The sequence below is a fragment of the Cylas formicarius genome, unplaced genomic scaffold, assembly GCF_029955315.1.
Source record: "Cylas formicarius isolate icCylForm1 unplaced genomic scaffold, icCylForm1.1 PGA_scaffold_7__23_contigs__length_41026272, whole genome shotgun sequence".
In the NCBI taxonomy this organism is placed as follows: Eukaryota; Metazoa; Arthropoda; class Insecta; order Coleoptera; family Brentidae; genus Cylas; species Cylas formicarius.
The window spans coordinates 31,420,149-31,442,965 of NW_026844352.1; the positions used below are offsets into that span (position 1 = coordinate 31,420,149).

The following is a 22,817-nucleotide window of genomic DNA, read 5'->3' on the forward strand; positions in this document are numbered from 1 at the left end:
ATAAACCTTCACATACGGACACAGTCATACATAACAGCTCAAATCACCCTTATACACACAAAATGGCTGCATTTAACTCTTTTATACACAGACTTCTTAATACGCCACTCTCAACAGAAAATTACAACAAAGAACTTAATATCATTAAACAAAGAGCACTGAACAACGGCTACAATCCGTCCATTATAGATAAAATTATAAATAAAAAACAAATACAGACAACATTAAACTCTATTTATCCGAAACGAAATACAGAACACGAACAATTTAAAACAATTACATACTTAGGAGAACCTAGCGAAAAAGTTTCAAAACATTTGTCAAAATGTGGTTTAAAAATAGCTTTCAGAACTAACAACACAATAGGAAAATATTTAAAAAAACAATAAATTGAAATGTCCAAAATCCCAAAAATCAGGTGTCTACAGGTTAAAATGTGGATCTTGTCCTAAAATTTATATTGGACAAACAGGTAGATCCTTCAAGAAACGCATTAACGAACATATAAGAGCATTTAAAAATAATAGTCTAGATTCTAATTATGCTACACACTTAAACATAGAAAAACACATTTTTGACGACAATTTTGATATATTACACACAGCCACAAAAAGTAGAAAATTAAATTTATTGGAAGCCATGGAGATTAACAAAATGAGACATTCAAATGTATTGCTTAACGATCAATTAGATTTAAATACCTCTCCTTTACGGAACTTAAATTCTCGCAACAACATTAATTAAGGTTTTATGGTCATTTTTCGGTATATAAAGTAACAAGTAGTTTGTAGATATTACATTTGATAAAGACACGGTGTTGTCGAAACAATTGTCATACCATAATATATAATTTCGTGAAAGTCTGAACTTTTAGTTCTTATTTATTTTGTAAACTATAACTTATTAAGTCAGGCAAAATTGTTATAATTGTGCAGCTACTTCTTTTATTGTTTCAGTTATTCTTTGAATCTATTCGGGAGTTTGTTTTTAATTTTAATTCATTAATAACTTTATTTGTCTATTTATCTACACGTCACTTCTGATGTAACGTTTTCTATTTGTCAGGCCAAATTATCACCAGTTTTAATATGCTAGGTTTTTAGTGTTTGGAAATTATGAACTGTTTTGAGTTTCCTCCTTTTAATATATCACTCATTTCCATACATCACTCTTAAAGCCAGTAGATATCACATTTGAATTTGAATTTTACTTTCAACACATATATAATATATAGTATTTTATATATCGAAAAACTCTCGACTATCTAAAAATATGCATTCTTTGCGGAGTTAGAGAGATTTTACTGCTGCTTGTTGGATTTTGTTTTGTTTGGGTTCAAAGGTAAAAACATTAATAATCACTTACAATGTTTTATTATCATGAACATATACTTAAGTCGTCCACAAAAATAAAAAATATAATAAAAAATATATAGGTACATATAATTTAACTAAAATAAATACTACATTTGACGAGATATTTACAGGATATATACAACAAGTATATAATATGTAAACATACTGGGAACATATAACGACTGGGAGATCTACGGCGATAAGGCAAAACCTTATAAGCAATTCAACATAAATTCACGTATACGTATTACCATAGAAACTCCACTAGCGTGGTGTGTTGCCATTATGCCATCAATAGAATCCTTAACTATTATCACAACTACAACAATTTCAGATCCACGCTTCATTCTTTAAAATTTTCGTTTTCAAAATTCAAAATATTCTTTCTCAATTTAAAGCGAAAACTATTAAGATCATTTCTAAATTAGACAAAAGGAAACGTGGCAACTTAAAAATTATATTCAACAAAATAAAGAGATATGTATATTGTCACACCTTAAGCGTATCGAACAGCGTGATTTACAATTATTGTCTCGATAAATCCGATATATTTACGATATTTAGGCCGCTGCCTCCGGATAAAGGATGTTCAGAATACTGACGTAAGATCCGATCAAGAACCCTATGAAACCAAAACAAACGATAGCCAGATCTTTCCACAGTCTCCAATTGTTTTTCCCTAACTTCTCCGGCCAGAAAGTGACAATCTCGATCAAGGGCGGGAAAATCAATGCCAGCGCCGAACTGCTGAAAGCTCCCACCAAAGAAATAACCGCCCCCAAGTTTGGTATGGCTATGGCCAGCGTGAATGTGACGAACACCAAAATCGTTCTCGTCAAATATTCGGCGTACCATTTCGCTTTGTCATTCTCGAAATAGATTTCGATCTGCGGCCAAATAATGTTGAATGGCACGTAGAACTGAAGACTGTACGACAACATTATCGCCAAAGCCATCATAATTCGTACCGACTGCGCCAATCTGGAATATATTAATCATTAATAGAAAGGTTGAGACACAGCGTGCGTCATAGTTCGAAATTACCATCTCGAACAACGAAAAATCTATGGAAATCTGGACGTAAAAATACCGGGGAAACTGCAAACTGGGCCATGTCGGAAAACGACAATTGCGAAACACGGTTTTAATGATGAGAATCGTGGAATACTTTTTGACATTTTATTTCAATGACTTCTAACGTCGGCACTTTGAAAAATATATACAGTCGGTCAAAAAAGTCTCCGTACGCATAGTATTTTTTCAGTTTTCTTTTAGTTTCTTCTTTCACTTACATTTAATGAAAAATATATTTGAAGCAAAAATAATATAAAAATCATTTGAGACACTTTTTTTCGGTGGATTTGTATTGATTTATTACATACTGTGCAGTTGAATGTGATTTTTTAATTATTTTACCAATATCTCTAAAGGATTTTTTTTCTTGCCATAAATCTACTATGATTTTTCGAAGCGCAATTGGAATTTCGTAATTTTTAGCGCTCATTTTGCTTTTACTTTAAAACCACTGACTTAAAAGTGGCGTCAAAAATAAACAAGTATAACTCATTTGTTTAAGCGAAATTTGATGACAGCTGACTTGATAAAATATTAATAATTAACGGTTCGACCTGCAGTTCTGAATAGTGATTTATTAAGGTGTATGGAGACTTATTTGACCGACAGTATACATTGAAGCTGATTTTGTAGTTTAAAAGATTTCATTAATTGCAGGCTGTAAAATGGAGAGTGGTTGGCATTCATGATTAATGTTAGAAAATACTACTACTAGAAAAAAAAAACATATTGATAGAGCAATGTTAGTCTTTAGAAAGGTTGGGTTCTATATGTTCTCGGGATGTTTTTGGGTGTGTCCAGTATATTTGGATAACATACAACAGCACAGGACAAATTTGAATATGGTAAGAGATACCTCAGAATAGCTTGAATCGATGCGTATCGGTGATTACGAGAATGTTGGTAAAACTGAAAATTTCAGTTTTTAATGTCGATTCTCTTTGCGATCGTTTGAGATTTTTTTTTATTATTTCACATACATAAAATCCATGAAACGGCGTTTTCGATTTTTGACCGCCAAATTTGTTTCGATTAAACATTATTATCTAATCAGATAACAAACTTACATTTCGTCAGACGGCAATAGTAGAGTGACGCTTCCCAGTACGGCCCTATCACCATACTTGAGGTAGCCGAAGAAACCAACAGACGTATACAGTATAGCCACTATTGTCATTCCGATATTTAAGACTCCGTTCCATCCCCTTAGATCTTGCGGATTTTTCATGTTATTCTCCAGCGGCAGCACCTGAAATGATTCTAGTTTTACTACAAACTACATCTGCATTAAATTCCCTTCTGAAATTTTAGTTTAGGTACCTGTGTTATTGCTGTGGATAATTACTCTGAAAATATTTTAATTGAAAAAGAGTAAGATCTTGAATTTGAGTTTTTAAATTTAGGTCATTTTAATTGTGCAATATTAAGAATATTTATTTCTCATTTTGTCTTACTATGAACTAACATTTTTCATCCCAACTAAGTAATCCAGCTGCAAAAATGCTGGTAGGTTTTTTGGGTGAACTTACCACACCAATACCCTCGAAGGCGTAAATCGCAGTTCCAAAAAACAAGGGGAGCTGGCCCAAGCTGGAAAATGCGTTAACAGTCGAAATGTCAGGCAAATCTTCGAGCATGTAGAAAAAGGTGATCACTAGACCGGTTACCGTGGCGACTGATGCGAATAGCGATGCAGGCGTCATGTACTTTAGGCTTTTGACCCAATTAAGCAGAATCAGAGGTACCAGCAAAATGACAAGGTACCAGTGAACGCCCAAATCCACGTAGTAGTGTTTAACCACCTCTTGCAGATTGGCGGCTACGAATACAAAGTAAACGCAGCAAAACCCAACTTGAGTGATGAACAGGAACATGTTCGTCAGCAATCTGAAAAATAGTTTTCCAGAAAGACGATAAAAACCACAATTAAGGATAAAATTAATACGTTTACGAAATAAGAAGTTTGTATTATTATCTATACTTTATAATTTCATAATTTTCTTCTCTTCTTTTTGGCAATTAACCTAATTTGGATTTTGTTTGTTACTTTTTATTATGTGTTTGCATTATTTGTTTTAAAAAAACTACTGATTGTATTTTGTACCAATAATTTTTCATTTAAAATGCAAAAGTGAACCAACATTTTTAAAAAAACACAAACATAATCAGAATTTATCATGAATTAAAAATAATTACCAATATGGAAATTATCAAACGGGTATGCGATTTCAGGGACACGTAAACAATGAATTCGGCTTGGTGCGATAAATATTTAAAAAATATTATTGTAGATCTTCGTTTGATTATTCGCAATTATTTTATGGGACAGTAGATGGTCTGAAAGAATAACAAAATTAACTCGCAACTCACAAAAGTTAGGCCTTTCATATATCTCGAACTCAGCTTACCGATGCAATCTGACATATCATATCTTTTAAGTCAAGTATCGACATCAAACTAATTTAAATAAACTATTGTAAATAAAATTTCTATTTTTTGTAGGAAACTAGTAAAATCTATTTTGAAGTTTTAGTAGAATTCTTTTGAAAAACAATAATACACCACGCAGCAAGATCATAAGAATATTTGTTTATTTTTGTGGTACGATATAGCTAGATATTACGTTATTAAGAATAATATTTTATGTTTAAAAAACATTGAAATACTTTTATCGGTATTCAGACTGTTGCTAAACAATCGAGACTAAAATTGAAAACAAAAAACAAACAAATTGTCCTCTTCATTTTAAACGCAAAATAAATTTGGCGGTTTGTTCTAAAGGATAGGTAGACCATAAGTACGTTTTTAGTTGTTAGGGACATATTAAATGTTACAATAATAATATTTTCAAAATAGATTGCAAAATTGAGTCTCAACGAAAATGACTTCTTCATCCGAACATAGACAAAAATAATTTACTTATTATTTAAAGTATCCTTACCTGGCAGCTTTGGAACATTTCTGCAAAAATGGCGGGCCCGTCTTGAATGCGCTTTCGACGACATCGGAGAAGCTCAAAAAAGGCGTTTGGGTCCTTCTACACAGTTCATGGGAGCAAGAAACTAATATGTGCATGCAATGGGTGCAAATTACGCCCATGAAAAGGGTGCCAAATAACCCTATCACCTGCGAAGAGAGACTGTTAAGACACAATGTAATAGAACGCCTAGTTGAAAAATTGCAAGTTACTTTAGTATTCAAATTAGCACCAATGTAGTTTTAGATAAGCCATACGTATAAAAATATTATCTCTTTAAACTGAATTATTTACATCTTTTAACTAAGAATTGACAAAAAGTGTTATCTTCGCATAAGAGCTAATAATTATTTATTTTGAAAAAATATTACTTTATTATTAGCTATTACTTTGACTCAGAAAATAATGCAGAGATTATAGTAATTTATTTCAAGTATTTAAAAAATAAACGTTAAAAAGGATGACCATCACTTACTTATTAGGATTATAAGGAAACTTACTGAATAATTAGAATTTGAATTCTATTTGGCCAAACTAATTTATTATCTTTTAGGTGTCTCGAGTGATTTGAATGAAATAAAAAGATGCAATGGGTTGCTAGGTGAATTTTATTATACATTTGAATCAATAGAATTTTAATAGATGGCTAGGGATTTTGGATTATTTCCGAAACTTTGTCCACAGTTTTTAAAGTAAACATTTTAAATATATCTAGTTATAAATTTTCATTTGTTAGAATAAACCAATCTTCTATTAAAGATTTTTGAAAAAAAAAACCTTCCGTAAATGTGTTGGCAAAATTAGGTAGTTAAAAAAATACAAGGTGTTGAAAGCAAAATTACTATTCGAAAGACTTTTAACATGATATTAAAATCATTGGAAAATGAAATGGATAGCAACAATTAAAATGTAAAAATTCATTGCACATTTTTTGAAATTACTGATTTCAGAGGTTTCAAAAAATGAAAAACGCGCAAACAATTTGAGATATTGATATTTATATTTCCTAGTAAGAAGCCTGAAACATTCTGAACTTTTTACATGGTAAAAAAATATATTTTTTAAATAATGAAGTATGTGTGTAGGAATTAGGTTCAAAGTATCACCGAATTTGGATTGCTCAATAATTTTAATTTTTGATATAAAATATAAAAGGCTAAATTTTTTTTGAAAATGAAGTTTCACTTTCAACTCCCGGTATCTTTTTAAGGCTAACATTTGACACCGCATTTAATGAACTGATTTTTTTATTTCTAGACTGAGACAAATTTTATACCATTTGTGAAAAAGAATTCTGAAATGAAATATCTAATAACACTTAAGCGAAACCTTATTCTAGTTAAAAATAAAAGAGAATAGTTCATTTATTTACCCATCCGGCGTTTCTAAAAGCATCCGGCATCGCCAAAATTCCCGTACCGACATTGCCTTTTAGCAAATGTACCATGGTATCGAAATTAGATGTCGGGTGTTCGACGTTTCGGTTACAAACCGGATCATCATCGCCGGCGACAACGTTGCCAATATTCAGCGAGACGTCTACGTCTTCCTTGTCCAGGAGTCTCTGCTTCTCGTTGTGCTTTCCCATGTGTAGTTGTTTCTCGGGGATCATATAATCCTGAATAAATGTTTGTCTTAAATGTTGCCAAGGAATGTGAATGTCTTATTGTGTATGGTAGGTCCTTGGTTTATAACTATTAACACAAAAAAATGAAATGCTACACAATTGGTTTACTAGCCAAAAATAACCAAAACAATGTATTTTAAATCACAGAATAATAAAATTGACCGACATGTTTAATTTATATTAGAAATATACGATTAAACTTTGTTTTTAAGCAACGTCAAAGTGACAATACTAGTCTCAACTGACGTCAACAGAAAAAAAGATTAACGGCTTTTTGGTACTATTTTTCGAACTGCATATTTAATCTCGGGTTGTTTTTTACCATTTTAAGGCAAAAATAATAAACTAGTAATAACGGTAACATATTATATTGTAGGAACCTGGGTCTAACCAGAAAAATAAATTTAAAAAATAAAAACTACGGATGAAAATGAAAAATTTCTACAAACTGTATCCAAATACACCCCACCACATGTTGAATGTGTGGATCGTGGATGTGCAACAATCAATTCTTAAGATATATACTTAATTAATTTCGAATATCCTCAGAAATGTTACACGTATATTAAAACAACAATATACTAACCAAAATTATTAAGGTAAGTAAATCAATAAAGTACTTTTGTATTCGGTTTACACCACCACTGACTTACTTTACTAAAATGACCGTGCGCTTGTAATGTGACGCCGATCAATAATCGTATTCGCTGTTCCTGATAGGACAGCTTATCAACTAACTTTCTAGCGGTAATTAGTCCAGTAGATTTGCTTTTGGCTTTTTTTTTAAATAATATAGGTATATTGTATATAGGTAGATACCTACACTGTGATTAGCAAAAGTTTTGTCAGCGTACTCAAAAATTCGTTATTTTGGAAAAAACTTATTTTCCATTGAAAGTTTTGCTTATCTCAGAAATTTTAAATTTACAAAAAATATATATCTAATAACCTTTTGCTGGTTTGCTGGCATGACCTGAAAAACAAATAATAAGGCCTTGTTTGGTTTCACTTTTAGCTTGAAAATGTTATATTCTTATTTGAAATAGAATTAAAGCGTTTTTCAATTCCTCTGAAAAGTCTAAATCTGTTTCATATACAATATCCAATACCTATGTCTTACCGTTTCCGACATATTTTGTATTTTATGTCAAAAGTGTCAAAAGCCTTTGATATTGAAATTGATATCCTTGTAGAAAAGGATCTACTTTAGGGTTCTCTGTTGATATTTTAATAATAATAAAAAAAATACAGTTTTATAATTGTATTGCACTTAGTACTAAAAAAGTGACTTTGTACAAAAAGTTATAGATTTCGGAATATTTGCAATCAAACATATTTGCTTTGTGAAAATGCTCTATTAATCGGCCAAAAAGATGGAGGCGCAAAATGACAGAAAAGGAAACAATCGAGCAGAAATATAGCACCTACTATCTCCTGCCGTTAAACAATTATTTTGTAAATCGTGTTCGGTAATTAAGTTTTTAACACATAAGTTTTTTAAATCAATTTCGAAGAATGGAACACAAAAACAAAACATTTTGACATTTTCTTAACAATATCCAGATGTACAAAAACCGACAAGAAATAGTGTTAAACATATAACATAACATTTTCTTAAAAAATCTTCTTTTCTGCATGTCAGCTTAAAAGTATAGCGCCAATATTCAATTTTATTAAAAATAAATCGAAATAAAAATAAAATAACAATATCAATAGAAAAATCATAAAATAAAACAACGATAAAAATTAAAAAATAGCTAAGTTTGGTAGCACAAAACTTTTGAAAATTAATTTTCAAAGTCACACGAAGAGAAAATAGTGACGTGCCTGGGGTCCCGATTGTTTTTTTTCGTAATAGCTAATCAACTAATAGCAAAACAAAAGCCGTATAGGATGTGTATAATGCTAAATACTACAAAATTATAAAAATGAGGTGTTTCTATTTGAAAATAATTATTCGTTGAGGAAATCAGCTGCCAATATACAGTTCAGTAGTAGAAGTCCACAGATAGATTTAAACCTGCAAAGGATTTCGAAAATGTATGTATTCACAAATAGTAATAAAATATTTATTTTGTCTCAATTTTTTTGATATTTTATATAGGTTTTGAGATAAAGTATCATCCCATGATAAAGGGACCACTACCGAGCAAGAATTGTCAAGAGTTCCGAGAGTGGCAAGTATACGAAAAGAGATAGATCTTTTCCTTTAGTTTTAAAAATTGGAATTAGAGTTACCTCCCGGCAGTGTTTCTGAATTTGTTTCCGAAAAACGGATTAGCAAAACTACGTTTCCTAAAAAAAAATTGTATTCTTAATGTCATCAAAGCTGTTCGCCATCAAAACTCAACATGCAGAGTTTAATTATTTTCCAATATGATAAGAGAGGTACCAGAAGAAAATAAACTGGAATATGTATTATTAGGATATGACTTGGGTAAATGAAGGATATAGTGTCAGTGAAACACGGCAAGATAAAAATTTGAAAAGCCAAGCTTTCGTTGGAATAAAAGGACCATCGGGTAAATATCACATTGGTCACACTCACATTAGTATTTCAATCAAAACTTCTTCTACTTCTTTTACTCCCGAATGCGAAAAAATACTCAGGTCAATCAATCAATTTCAAGAACATCTACTCAGATTGTAAATTGGAATAAATCTCTTTGTATGAAATTTGTTTCGACAAAAAATCTTCGCCTTTCACCAAGTAAAAAGGTTTGTAGCAACGCGTAACACCACTCTTAAAATGAGGGACGTTGAAACCCTCTAGCAAGGAGCGAACATGTGTACTGTGTTGAATTGTAAATAGTAATTTTTTAAAATAATTCGTCTATTATTATATTATTCTTACTTCTGCATAGGCTTTTATTTACTTGATCTTGGAATAATTATATCTATAACTATAATCATTTATAATTATTAGTATATTTACTATTCTAATAAACAACATGTAGTAACATTACTTTCATTCATCAAACTGCTATTTCTATTGTATACAAATTAGTATAACAATAATTTAGGAACGATTCCAGGTGTGTAAGTCTTAAAAAAAAAATATGGAAAACTATCATTGCAATTTATCTGAACTTTACGATATAACATTAAAGTTGTTGTGTTCAATGTTCCTGTCATTGCAAATTTTGGGTTTATTACTCTCTAGCATTAAGAAACTGGGTACAGATAAAAATTAAAAAAAAAATAGAATCGAAAAAAGGTGAATTTCAAAAAATATATCATTATGACGCGAACTTTTTAAAGGTCAGGATGCATGCATAATTGATTCGATCAGCGGATTAATCCAGTTTCGGTGGTTTTCATTGCGATTTATCGATTTTGAAATGCGAAACCATACATTCCGGAGATATTTTTTTGCAAGTTGTTAAAACGCCTTGACCTCTGGGTCGGTGGCGACATTCCAAACAAAGATTTGCTACGGCCAACAGTGGCACAGAATGGTTCCGTAAGAGAATCAATTTCTAAAGATTTTGCCACTTTAAACTAAGTTACTTCGTATAATATGCGCCTGGCTGTCTGCACATGCATTACTGGTATTGCTCAAGTGTGATTCTTGGGATAGCGATAATGGAACGTAAACAACTAATACTCGAAGCGATACAGAGATAAAACAACAAACGAAAGGGAAGAGTGGAAAAGTACGGCGCCCATATCATATTGATTTAACGACAATTAATTGTTGTTGGACATTCCACGTTCGCTAAAGAGATGTTTACGGGCAGACACAAAAAATCTTATCGGTAGTTGTTTGTCCCCGGCAAGAATGGTCGTCTCCAGTTACTAAACGAGGATAAAGTGAAAGGTTTCCAAAAAAAAATTGAAAATATTCATCTACCCTAAACAGACCCAAGCGGGCATATTCCAGACTGAGTCAAAGTAAATTTGCATTAAATTAACGCAACGTATTTTTACCTCAATTGTGAAATTATAGGTATGCTTATCAATAACGAACTAACCAACAATTTTGCGTATAATTTCGTGGAATTTCAGGATATTCCAAGCAAAGTCTGGCAAAAATGTCTGTATTCCACGTTTACTTATTATTCACGGTGTACCAAATTAAGTGTGCGCTATTGGTATCTTCCTTAGATATTATTGGAAATGCGAAGTCGGCTGAATTAGCAAAGTTTTACTATTTCTCGTACTCTTTATTTTAACCAACAGCCTGTATGTTGTTAATTCTAATGTTTACAAATCTTCCATAGAACATTGAAGTTCCTATCCAATATGGGCCTAAAGATAAACATATTAATAATTATTAGTATATTTGCCTCTTTTAATCGTTTCGCAGTATATCAAGGAGATTATTCTGCTGTCAAAAAATTAGTAATTTAGGTAAAATTTATATTCAAACATGCCCACACCTGTATTGAAGAAAATTACAATATCTTTGAAAATTTTGTCTAGTTTGTGTTTTTTAAGTAGGAATTCTATTTCAAAAAATCGTAGCCAACTTGGTAAAAAGTTAAATATGGTAATAATTTGGTTATTTTTAACCTTTTATAATCTATTTAAGATTTGCAAACAGTAGAAAAGAAGGATATAATATTAAAAAAAAATTTTAATCAATCGGCTTTCTGTATTCGCTATCTTAAATGAAAAATATTTTGCCGATCTCGTACCCGTAATAAGAAAAAAAGGTAGCAATAATGCGCAGTATGGAATTAACAACATTAAAAAACATATAATAATACAAATTAAACAATCATTTAAAGTTCAAGAGAAGTTTATATTGTAATTTTTATTAAATTTAAATTTTCGGAATTTCAAGTTTATAAAATTTACGTTCGTTATTTTTAGTAATTGCTTAAGGGCCTAAAAGATTTTTGTAATTGGTATTGTAGGTCCAAAATACAAATAAATTTTAGCCAATTTGGAAAAATAATTAGATATATTGGTTTTCTTTCTTTGTACATTTTTTAACTCGATATTAAATTTTAAAGAAATAGCCTACTAAGTCACAATTTTACATTTATAACATTATTAGACACTTTTATTAATTAAAAATTAAAAGTGCCAAATTTAATTTTCGAACAACGTTCTGCCTCGCCTAATTAAGACATATAAATTTTAAAACAATTTTTTCACAAAATCCTTATCATAGTTAGTGAAATAAGGTTGCGCACTAATTATCTACTCACGTAATCCTTGCACAAACTTCCGTAAAATTTACCCATTTTTCTACAAACCGAGAATTAGGAGAAACAAGGTTATCACTGTAGTCACTAGTCTACTGAAGTTAATTATCAATCCGCAATAATGAAACGAGGTTGGTTTCGTTCCCCACCATATAGAATTAAAATCTACCTCTTCTGCTTTTGCGATTTTCAAAATATTATTTGTGTTTCTATGTAATCGCCTTTACATTATCAAAAGTACAACATGCTCGGCATGTATTTAATTTGTTACATATTTAAAAAGCGAATAAATCTTCGTGGTTCGGTTAATAAATAAACAGATTGTTGTGAAATTGATACACGCTCAAAAGTTAGCCCGATATAATTTCCAGATCAGTGAATTAGCGGTCAAAACACCCGTTGCTTCCACATTGAAATTTGAGAATCTCTTTCCATCCGCAAGTTTCGTATGTATTCAATTCCTTACCAAAAATTCACATAGCAACAACTAATTAAGCATCGCACACAAGCTTTTGTTTAATTTAAATGTTAAATGTTAATTTAATATGGTGGAAATTATATTTTGGTATATTTTTAGAATAAATATATATTAATCTTATCTGATCATTGCTCGAAAATTTCTATTTGACCCAATTCCCTAATTACCTAGCGATATATTTTATGCTTTTTATACTGGTATGGTAAACAACGCCAGTCTTTTGATACCTACACGTACTCGGTTAAAATAGGGATTTATTTATTAGGTGATTCCCTGCAGAAATATAGAGCGCGTGGAACAGTGCACACATAAAATCTAGAAGTGTTCTCAACAAGTCACCTGAATGCTACTTTTACAACGCCTTCCGAGCGGTGACCATTTTTATTGGCACTTCGAATGAGAACAGCAAAAAGGAATTGATGCGTCGTATTTAAATGCCAGTTGTACCGCCGAGGAGAATGTTTCAGACCGAAAATGTCCGCTGAATGTGCCCATAATAACAATTGCTTTCCCGCCGTTTTTTTCTTAAATTTAGCCGTGAATGGATCTTCTTTTTTGTTGGAGCCTTTTTATTTTGACGAATTAGCCTAGAAATTCGGGAAGAAGAAATGGTTTTTGTTCTAACCTACAAAATTTTTAGTTTTGATTAATTTGCCTTTTCTAGCAAACGAAAACTCATCAGTAATCCATAATTATGACTTTGTATCACTTTGGGAATTGCATCGCAATAATTTATATGCCATATTATTTAACTTATAAACGATCAGGTTTGTAAGTAGATTATTAAGTGTTGTCAACATCGAGTTTTCCACCTTTACTGCTTTTATAGATCCGACTACGGAGCGTTTTGGAAATGTGTTTATGCGGGCGTAGTCTATATGTTTACTCAATTGACGCAGATGTTGATTTTGGCCACATTTTTTCCAGACACTGTTTCAGATATGGACAATGACTGGATAGGAGTACATTTGCTTATATCTGTTTACACTTTTTTGCCTAATGGTCGTGTTTCAGGAATTTTTGAAATATTCGGTTGGTTTAACCGATTTAGTAGGTCTGTACTATGTCTTAAATGGAATTCCCACAAAAGGACATAACAAAATTTTAACAGCGGCAGTAGGGTGGGCCACTGCAGAGGTAATTTTATTTGTGAAATTGGACATAAAGCTAACTTTTTCTGCTGTTTAGGTTATCCTAAGCCGTGCCCTTCTTTTGTGGGTTGGAGCTAGAGGAATTGAATTTGACTGGATCTATATACTCAAGTGTCTCGAATCGAACATTGCTTTGATTCAGCATATCGCAACAGCGGCTCTAATTTGGCTCTGGTCCAGGCATGACCTAAATAAAAGATTAAAGCATGTGGTGTCTTTTTTGCTGATATTGAGTTGTTACAAACTCCTCTTTATAGATTCATTGGTGCAACATTTCCATATAAGCATTTGGAGATCACTGTTGCTCAAAATTTTTTACACTTTGGTTCATGGCGTGGCTACATTAATAATTTATGTTAATTTAGGGCAGATCACAAATATTTTCTAGATAGTATAATTTGTAGTATTTATTTAATAGATATATGTCAATATTAACTGATTGTTATTAACAAGGGATTAATTAAATTATTTCTTAAAAGTGGAAGTATTGGTTTTATTGGAACTCCTCTACATTCTATCTACCTATCTATCCTCTTGATGCAGTTTATTTTGGTTTTGGGATCTGCGTCCTTCGGCCAATTTTATAGAGAAATTGGCACCCAATTTATTTTAAAATGGGATTTTCTTTTTTATGATTGAATAAAGTTAAATTGTTAATGATGACTTCTAAAAACTTCTTAAAGTCTCTTGAAATTTATGAATCCTATCTCTTCACACTATATCTTATATCTTCATGCTGAAGATCTTAAATCTTGTTTGTATGATAATAATAACATCCAATTGTAATAGGGATTTAGATATTATTGAAGATTAAGGAGGATTATGTAAAAAATGCTTTAGCGCTTGACACGTTTACGATTATAGTGTCAATAATTTTATTACTGTTAGAAGCGATTTATGTGGTTGCAGATTCTTCACACTTCGCGATGTAATGTTTTATACAATCCCTGTTCGATAGTTGAGAGCATTCTGCGGATAATGTATCTAAATAAAAAAGAATATCGCCAAACACACAACTACACTAAAACGTACCTCCAGTTTTGTTATATATGATATTTAGCATTACCGAATGAGGAGATTGAGAAGTTAGTAAATCGAATTTTGTTTCACTTTTGATGAAAAAAGTAGGTCATAGGTATTTGTGGGCGAAAAATACCTGTAATTTACATTTATTGATCAAAGCAATCTCATTTAAAACTACAATAGACAAAAGAAAATAAGTAAGCATACTACTAACTTCGAACAAAATGACTTTTAATTTAATTAAACGTTTTTGTTATAAGCATTTTTTTAAAATGCTATGTAATATGACAATTAAACTAAGTTAACAGTAGCATGATTTGGGCAAATATTAATAAAGTCAAGAATGGACAAAAATAAACATTTTCTGATCGAACAAAATCGAGCGTTACGGCGATTCATTTTGACATTATATGAAAGAAAAACAAGCACACATATGGGGTAGAGTGACATCCATAAATTATCAGAAATTATTAATGTTGCAATAGAAGGTGTCATGTAGATACCATGGCGACGTCTAACAAAAACCGGACACTTGTCCATCTTCTTTTCCGCCCGCGCGTGTACACACTTGACCTAAGATGATAGTTTCGTCTAAAATTGCGCTGCACCTTGGTATTTTTGACAAACGTTCGAGAGTGAAAATAACAGAGTAAATCAAGGCTAGAGGTAAAAATAAAATGCTTAAGTAAAAAATTGCAAAATCATTGCAATGGGACTGATGGAATTGATTGTTTCTGCTTTATGTTTGAACGCCACTTGTACCGATGACAATCTGGGTTAGTTATTTTATTCATAATTCTAAATTTAAACAAATTGTAGTATTTTCGCAGCCTAATAATATTAGGCATTTTGTATTTTAAACGCTTTTTGGAGAAACAACTTTTTTAACTTTTAGAGAAATACTCTATTAGAAAAGACCGTTACTTTTTACTGGCCGATCAATTAAAGCACGAGAATTTGCGAATTACAACGCTGATGGTAAGTAAAATCCGCTTGTCCAAATAGGGAAATTGAAAAATTGATAACATTTCTTCCGCATGTTTTACGTTATCATGCGTTTGACTGCAACTTTTGATTTTCAGAATGGTCATTTAAGTGGCTACGAAATAATTAATGGGAGTATCGTGGGAAAAGGAGTGGCTTTCGATATCATCGAGATATTGCAAAATGAATACAAATTCAACTATACTGTGGTAGTACCGGACGACAATGTTTTCTATGAAAATTCCCATGAAAAGGGCATTAAGAATATGCTTTTAAATGGAGTAAGTCTAATGCTACGATTCCTATTTCGTTGCTTGTTTTCCGCGAATTTTCACCCCCTACATTTTCATTGAATGTCCAAGACGTCAAAAGTTGTCAGTGCTTCATTTGCGTTTTTTTTTCATGTTTGAAAAACTCCAGAAGTAAATTTTATGTTACACTAAATAAACAGTGGGTTCATTTTTCATCACAGTTTTTATTGCAATATTTAAGTAGAGTATAGTTAGAGTAGACATTTATTCCCTAATACCAATACAGGGTGTCACGAAATTAGACGTCAATATCAAGTTGATCCACATTGTCTTGGAGATTAATTTTTCCGTGAGGTCACTGGATACCTAAATTTACCGGAATGATATTAAATGTTATCCATTAAAACATTTTTTGTCCACTGTTAGATAAATTGGGAATTAAAGACTCTTGCATATCGTGCATGCAACAGAAAGAAACGTAGGCCGCTGAGCACTTGCCTTTGTTTGAATTTTTTGAATTCCATGTTAATGGTAAGAAACCGAACATAAAATAAAAGATAAATTCTATATTGGCGAGTTTTATAAGCCATTTTGACGGTCTTGCTCAGTTCACTTATAACTACGTCACTAAAGTAATCTAAAGCCCTTAAATATTGAGCTTTTATTACCTATTATACAAACAAATTTAAAACATATTATTCTAATCATTATACGAGTAATCAATTTAATACGTTGCTTTATATGTATTTAAACTGATATTGTCTATCTGCCTAACATAGGCATCTTTTGGGCTGAACCGACTCTGGGCCTGCCATACGATTCTTGGCAACGCTGTGCCGCTTTCTTCCATTTGAAATGCCTATGCTACCGACTTGGGCTATAGTAGTATAATTTTGATTAGACAGTACCTTAAAGTTTTCATTGAAAATAAACAAAATGACAAAATAACCAGCAAGCAAAGCAAAGCAAGTTGTAAAATCTCCAATGCGATTTTACAACTTGACTTGGTACTAATTAACAAGATTTTTAAAAGAAATATTTATGTGATATATCCTAATCCTGATTCTTCCTAAGCATAGAAATAAAGGGCGAGTCAGCAATACTTAGATGACTAACCCTGAATAACCCAAAAGTACTTTTAGTTTTGCTTCAAAGTCTGCTTCCACTTCTTATACCGTCATCTTAATCGTAAGAACGCCTTGATGATGAACATTTTTAAATGTATTAAAATTGTTGATAGTATCATGTGTAGAAGTCTGTAGAAGTAGTTAAAATTGCAAACTGATATCTTGTGATCTGTTCAGATTTGTATGTTTTTATATTTTACACTTCTTTGCATAAAACTAATAGGGATCTGATAGCCGTAAATATTTGGTGGAATAAATGCAAACTAAAAGACCACAACTTGGGTCATTTTTAGGAAGCAGATGTCGCCGCCACGTTCCTTCCCATGACCTACAACGAAACAATACGATACTCGCGTAGTTTGGATACTGCCGAGTGGGTAGTCCTGATGTTAAGGCCTAAAGAGTCTGCCACTGGTTCTGGATTGTTAGCTCCGTTTACCGCTTCCGTTTGGACCCTAATTATTATCTCGCTACTGATTGTTGGCCCGATTTTGTACCTGGTGGTGTTCATCAGGGTCAAAATGTGTGAAGACGACAGGGACGCGGAATTTTCTTTGCCCGCTTGTATGTGGTTCGTGTATGGGGCATTGTTAAAGCAGGGTTCCACGCTGAACCCGAAATCAGGTATGCTAATGATGCATATTTAAATTATCTATTCACTGGATATAAGAAAATTAACTTAAATTAACACGGATTACATTTTGATCCTAATTGACTATCAACGAAACAAGATGTCTTGGGTATATACGTTAGTTATCATACATCACGTTATGAGTTTTTGAATGATTTTAAATTATTTAAACTTTTAGACTATACTTCCGATTTATAAAATTTACTTAACATTTTCGCCAGAAAATATGAAATGAACCACACACTGAATAAACCGGTTACTTGCAAGGGCAAGAAATTTTGCTCGAAATGTATATTTCGAAAATGAAAAATAGACAACCTTATCCGATGTTGAGCCAATTTTTAAAATAAAGAGGAAGTATTTTAGAAAATGAGACGGTTGTCGATTAGATAGCATTAATTATTATCAAAAAAGTACTTTCTACAAAGAAGCTAAAGTCAATTTCGGTATTACCGTCATTTTTATTCTAATATATTAACATCAAATATCACCAAAATTGATACTTACAGGGCAGGGTACCAGTAAAATTAAAAGAACGTTTGAACTGTGATGGATGTGTTTCTACCGAAGCACACCGGGTTCAAAAGCCTCGAAAACAATACGCTCACTATACTATACTGATGGAGTGTATTACTATACTTGAAAAACAAAAATACAAATTGCATGGACCGGTCGTACCAACTCTCGTCCAGTAGATCGAAATCCAACAAAACAATCAAATAGCACGTCAACACAGTTCGTCCCCCAAAAAGGAACTGGCGATAGACAAGTATATTATATTGGGTAGTTTGATCTGGCCACTCCGCGCTCCTTCACCGACTTCGTCTCCGACAATTGGCTCCGCACATCACCACCACACAGTATACTCTTTCCAATTTTTAAACCATCACACAACAATCATAATGGTGGCTATATCCGTGCAACCGGAAGTAAGAATCTCAAAATAGCAAAATGTTTAAATTTTTCTTGGTAATGTTTAACCTACATGACTATAGAATATCATAATTTTATAAAATATTGGTCAGTCAATCTTATTCAGCTAATTTAAGACAACAAATCGAATTGTCGAGTGGTAGATGTACTAATTGGAACCTGTCGCTTTTTGATTGAATATTTTTCTCTTTTGCCTATCTTACTTACATAAATATGGTATAGATTCTTCGAGGCTGTTATTTTCGACTTGGTGGATCTTCATCACAATTTTGACCGCCTTCTATACCGCCAATTTGACGGCCTTTTTGACGCTTTCCAAGTTCACGCTACCCATCAACAAACCGGAGGACATAGTAAAAAAGCGGTATCAGTGGGTAACAAATCGGGGAAACGGAATTATTACCTTCATGAACGATCAACAGGGTATCTTGCAAGAACTAATCGGACCTCCTAAATTTCAGGTAATTTTGCTTTGCATATTATATGTGCTTAAATGATAGTCCATTAGAAATTAATTCCGTAACAGAGAATAGTGTATTTTTCAAAGAAACTACCACAGGCTACTGTAATGCTTTTTACAAAACTTCTGGATTCCTCCTGCGTCGGTTTTTGTTTAGTCGAAATTGCTGACGTTTCGCCAATCATCCTGTTGGCTTCTTCAGAGCTAATTGGCCTGTCTCTCGTCCACGTTATATATTCTATCTGGTGTTAGTTTCTACTTATCAATTGCTTCAGCTAAAAGCGAAAAGAGACTACTAACAGAAACCCAATTAAATCCTGCAGCCCTTGCAGCTGAGGTGGCCTCTCTCAAACCAATATCTACCGGCCAACCTGGTACTTATTTCGTTCTGCGAAGATCCTAGTCTCCATATTTTTTCCGTGCGCAGAAAACACTTCCTTTCTCAAATCTCCCCATATTCTTCGCTGTTGCTGTCCCAATATTGTTGGTTGATTGTTGATTGTATTCATTGTAAAGCTGCAAGCGACGTTTTAGTATTGTTTTAGGTACATTATAATTTTCAGAAGCCTTTCTAACGATTTTTGCCTCTCGGTCTATCTTTTATAGCGACTAACATCTGAAAATATTAAAAGCTTTAATTAAAAGAAGTTGTTTAAGTAAAACGGGAGGGGAAGTGGTCCATTTTGCCCGAACCGTTTTTCATTTTTGCTATATTCTAGAAAACGTGCCGATCTGGAGATTATGTCAACATAGAACTTCAAACTAATATAATATAGTTTGAAGCTAATATCTTGCTGAGACTGTAATAGTATTTCCGCACCTTATTATAGAGGTAAAAAGTACAGGAATACAAATATAGCTACCTTGTTAAAGTTTCGTAGTTCACTCTTGTCGGCTTGTGGCTAACTCTCCGAAGCTTATTCCGTTCAGGAAAATTTGATGTTAACAACTTTTTTAACGGACCGTTTTACCTGCAGGGTCCGTTATGCCTCCCTTTCCCCTACATGGCAATGTCACAGAGTTTAAGAGTTAACGTTATGAACCTGGAGTTGACGGTTTAATATGTTTTTAAAAGCCTAATAGGCTTAAACATTTTCAGATCGATTCTACCGACAAAGATATTCTTCATAGCTACGTTTCCAAAAATTTCATGTATATTCGAGAGAAAACGGTTTTGGATTATATAATGTATGACGATTACAAAGAAAAAACTAAGGAAGGGGTTCAGGAAACGCAGAGGTGTACCTACGTCGTGACCACTTTCCCGATTACCACTTTACCCAGAGCGTTTGCTTTCTCGCCAACCTTCAAATATTTCGATTTGTTTGATATTACGTGAGTATTTTTGCCTTTTTCTACATTTATTTTAACAAATAAGGGTTCACAAAAACAAAAATGTTTTACATTTATAATTATTTACCTAGATATGCAGTACAAGGTGGGCGGCACTTTTAAAAAATCGTCGTAGCTTTTTTGCTATTAAAGTGACACTTGATTGGTGTAAAATTGGGTGTTTTAGAGAAAGGAGTAGATAAAATAATTTACCAATTTAATTTAAAATTCTTTTGGAGTTCATATTTTCAATTTAAGTTACTTTTTGATTACCTGTTAGTTAAATTATTTTTAATGTTGCTCTTCGTGATGGTTTTAATTGACATTGATAGCTATATGCACGAATTATATAACAAATCTGAGCACATCATTGCGTTTAACACAAAAAAAATCCAGACAATGCTATCTGAATTTTTATTTTTCATAAATAACAAAGTTTTCGGCAATATACCAAATGCCTCCATCTTGTTTAGAAATACACTCAAATTACTACCAATTTGTACCGTGCGTTCAATTTAACTTTATAACATTTTAATTGGCTGTAACGTTTTTGTTTTTAGAGATATCAAGGTAAACAAGAAAACAAAATGTAGGGTTAGTAGCCTAGATTTTTTCCAAGTGACGTATAAAACAAGACACTATTAATTTTCTGATTTTAATGGAACACCCTGTATATTATATATTTGTTTAATATAATATCGGCAAAAAACGACTGTGGACATTTTTGTAACGAAACCACTTCATGTGCCGCTTCGTTTTTCTAAAATGGGAATTTTTAATTGCAGCATTCAATACCTGATCGAATCCGGTATAATCGAGTTCAAAGAAAAAGAGTTCCTGCCAGACACGGTGATATGTCCGCTGAATCTCGGAAATAAAGAGCGTCGCCTCAGAAATTCTGATCTGACAATGACGTACAATATCGTCGGCGGTGGTTTGATAGTAGCGACGATCACTTTCGCTTTGGAATTTGCCGTCCACAGTTACAAGCGCAACGGATGTTGCTGTCGAGATCCCAAGGACGGCCATCAACGGCCAGAAAAAATCACCGGCCATTTTCCAAAAGGCAACGGCTTGGAGACAAAATGGGTTTCGCCCCCTCCATCCTATCATACGTTGTTCAATGACAACTATGCCAACAATTACTGGTACGAGAACAACGGCGTCAACAAAAAGCAAGCTTTCTCAATGACGCCCGGAATCATTGGAAGCAAAGGGAGCCTCGTTCCCTACAAAACTTCGATTTTCCTGTTTCAGTTTACCAAATAAATTTTTTTAGAGCGTGTTTTACTCGTTTACGATTGTATAGTTAGTGGGATGTTGTTTTTGCGTAATATAACGTTGTGCTCTGAATTGTCTGCGTTGTTTTAATTGCTCTTTTTCTAGTAATTAATTACGAAATTATTACTGCAACAATGAAATTTTATATTATATTGTAATATAAAGAATGCCGTATAAATATTTTGAGTGTTAACTAGGCTCAACAAGAATAAATATTGATAGAAAAAATAGGGTTCAATTGGAAAAAAAATGCAAGTTATCACATCAAGTTTTCGAATGAGATGATCTTGTACTCTTTACCTTTCTAAATCGATGATAAGTGAGGTTAAATAACTGTCTAGTAACAGCAGATGAAGGCAGTGCCATAAAAGTTTGAAACGGTAGGTTACAGAACTCTAAAAATATGATACTGAGCATTCAGAATTCATTTCAAACCAATTATGACAATGTTTTGCAGATGCATCATGCTAACATCAACTGTAATCGCCTTCTAGCTAATCCTATTTCAAAAAAATGACACTCGACCATCTAGCACTTTTTCAGAATTCAAAAAATAGTGACAATGGCGCGTTTTTACGTAAACGATAACCTAAAGTAAATCATGAAATTTTCTTTGACTATTTTCAAAAGAATTAAAGCAATAAAGCGTAGCACAATACTAATAATAAAATAATTGGGATCCCCGTAACTCGTGTGATGATATTGGAGAAACTGTGAGCAGTGGTACATAAATGAAACTACTATTCTAACTTGTTTTTATTACTCCTACTCTAAACACAATACTGAATAAAATAGAAATAAAGCGGGATATAATTTCACTATTATTATGGAGAAACTGTGGACAATAGTAAATAGATAAACTAGTTTTCTAACTAACCAAAACAATAAACATAGTGCCGTTACTAGTTAAAGAAAAACCAGGAAAAGTTAAAAATGTTTTGGTTACCCTAATATTTATTAAGCTGAAATTAAGGGGG

General features: G+C 32.5%; 3 protein-coding genes across 7 annotated transcripts; 2 read left to right on the top strand and 1 right to left on the bottom strand.

The window, feature by feature from the left end:
- Positions 1–1,362: 1,362 nt before the first annotated feature.
- Positions 1,363–12,290, bottom strand: LOC132704526 (proton-coupled amino acid transporter-like protein CG1139). 3 transcript variants are annotated; one of them, XM_060674557.1, is made up of 6 exons: positions 12,193–12,290; positions 6,779–7,024; positions 5,371–5,555; positions 3,959–4,316; positions 3,497–3,678; positions 1,363–2,336 (listed from the first exon to the last, which is right to left on the bottom strand). In XM_060674557.1, exons 1-6 carry the CDS (start codon positions 12,226–12,228, stop codon positions 1,916–1,918), a joined length of 1,428 nt encoding a protein of 475 aa, XP_060530540.1. In that variant the 5' UTR covers positions 12,229–12,290; the 3' UTR covers positions 1,363–1,915. The 3 variants fall into 3 exon arrangements, with proteins under 3 accessions (XP_060530540.1, XP_060530541.1, XP_060530542.1); XM_060674558.1 differs by lacking the exon at positions 12,193–12,290 and adding an exon at positions 7,620–7,701; XM_060674559.1 differs by lacking the exon at positions 12,193–12,290 and adding an exon at positions 7,559–7,587.
- A 154-nt stretch (positions 12,291–12,444) lies between these two features.
- LOC132704527 (BOS complex subunit TMEM147) lies at positions 12,445–14,302 on the top strand. Of its 3 annotated transcripts, none has more exons than XM_060674561.1 (5): positions 12,445–12,635; positions 12,933–13,438; positions 13,497–13,629; positions 13,682–13,804; positions 13,856–14,302. In XM_060674561.1, exons 2-5 carry the CDS (start codon positions 13,362–13,364, stop codon positions 14,204–14,206), a joined length of 684 nt encoding a protein of 227 aa, XP_060530544.1. In that variant the 5' UTR covers positions 12,445–12,635; positions 12,933–13,361; the 3' UTR covers positions 14,207–14,302. The 3 variants fall into 3 exon arrangements, with proteins under 3 accessions (XP_060530544.1, XP_060530545.1, XP_060530543.1); XM_060674562.1 differs by lacking the exon at positions 12,445–12,635 and having other exon boundaries at positions 12,888–13,438; positions 13,856–14,022; positions 14,076–14,302; XM_060674560.1 differs by lacking the exon at positions 12,445–12,635 and having other exon boundaries at positions 12,895–13,438.
- A 1,061-nt stretch (positions 14,303–15,363) lies between these two features.
- On the top strand, positions 15,364–21,904 carry LOC132704525 (glutamate receptor U1). The gene is made up of 7 exons (XM_060674555.1): positions 15,364–15,617; positions 15,737–15,819; positions 15,924–16,106; positions 17,497–17,827; positions 18,990–19,228; positions 20,327–20,562; positions 21,345–21,904. Exons 1-7 carry the CDS (start codon positions 15,551–15,553, stop codon positions 21,826–21,828), a joined length of 1,623 nt encoding a protein of 540 aa, XP_060530538.1. The 5' UTR covers positions 15,364–15,550; the 3' UTR covers positions 21,829–21,904.
- Positions 21,905–22,817: the final 913 nt, after the last annotated feature.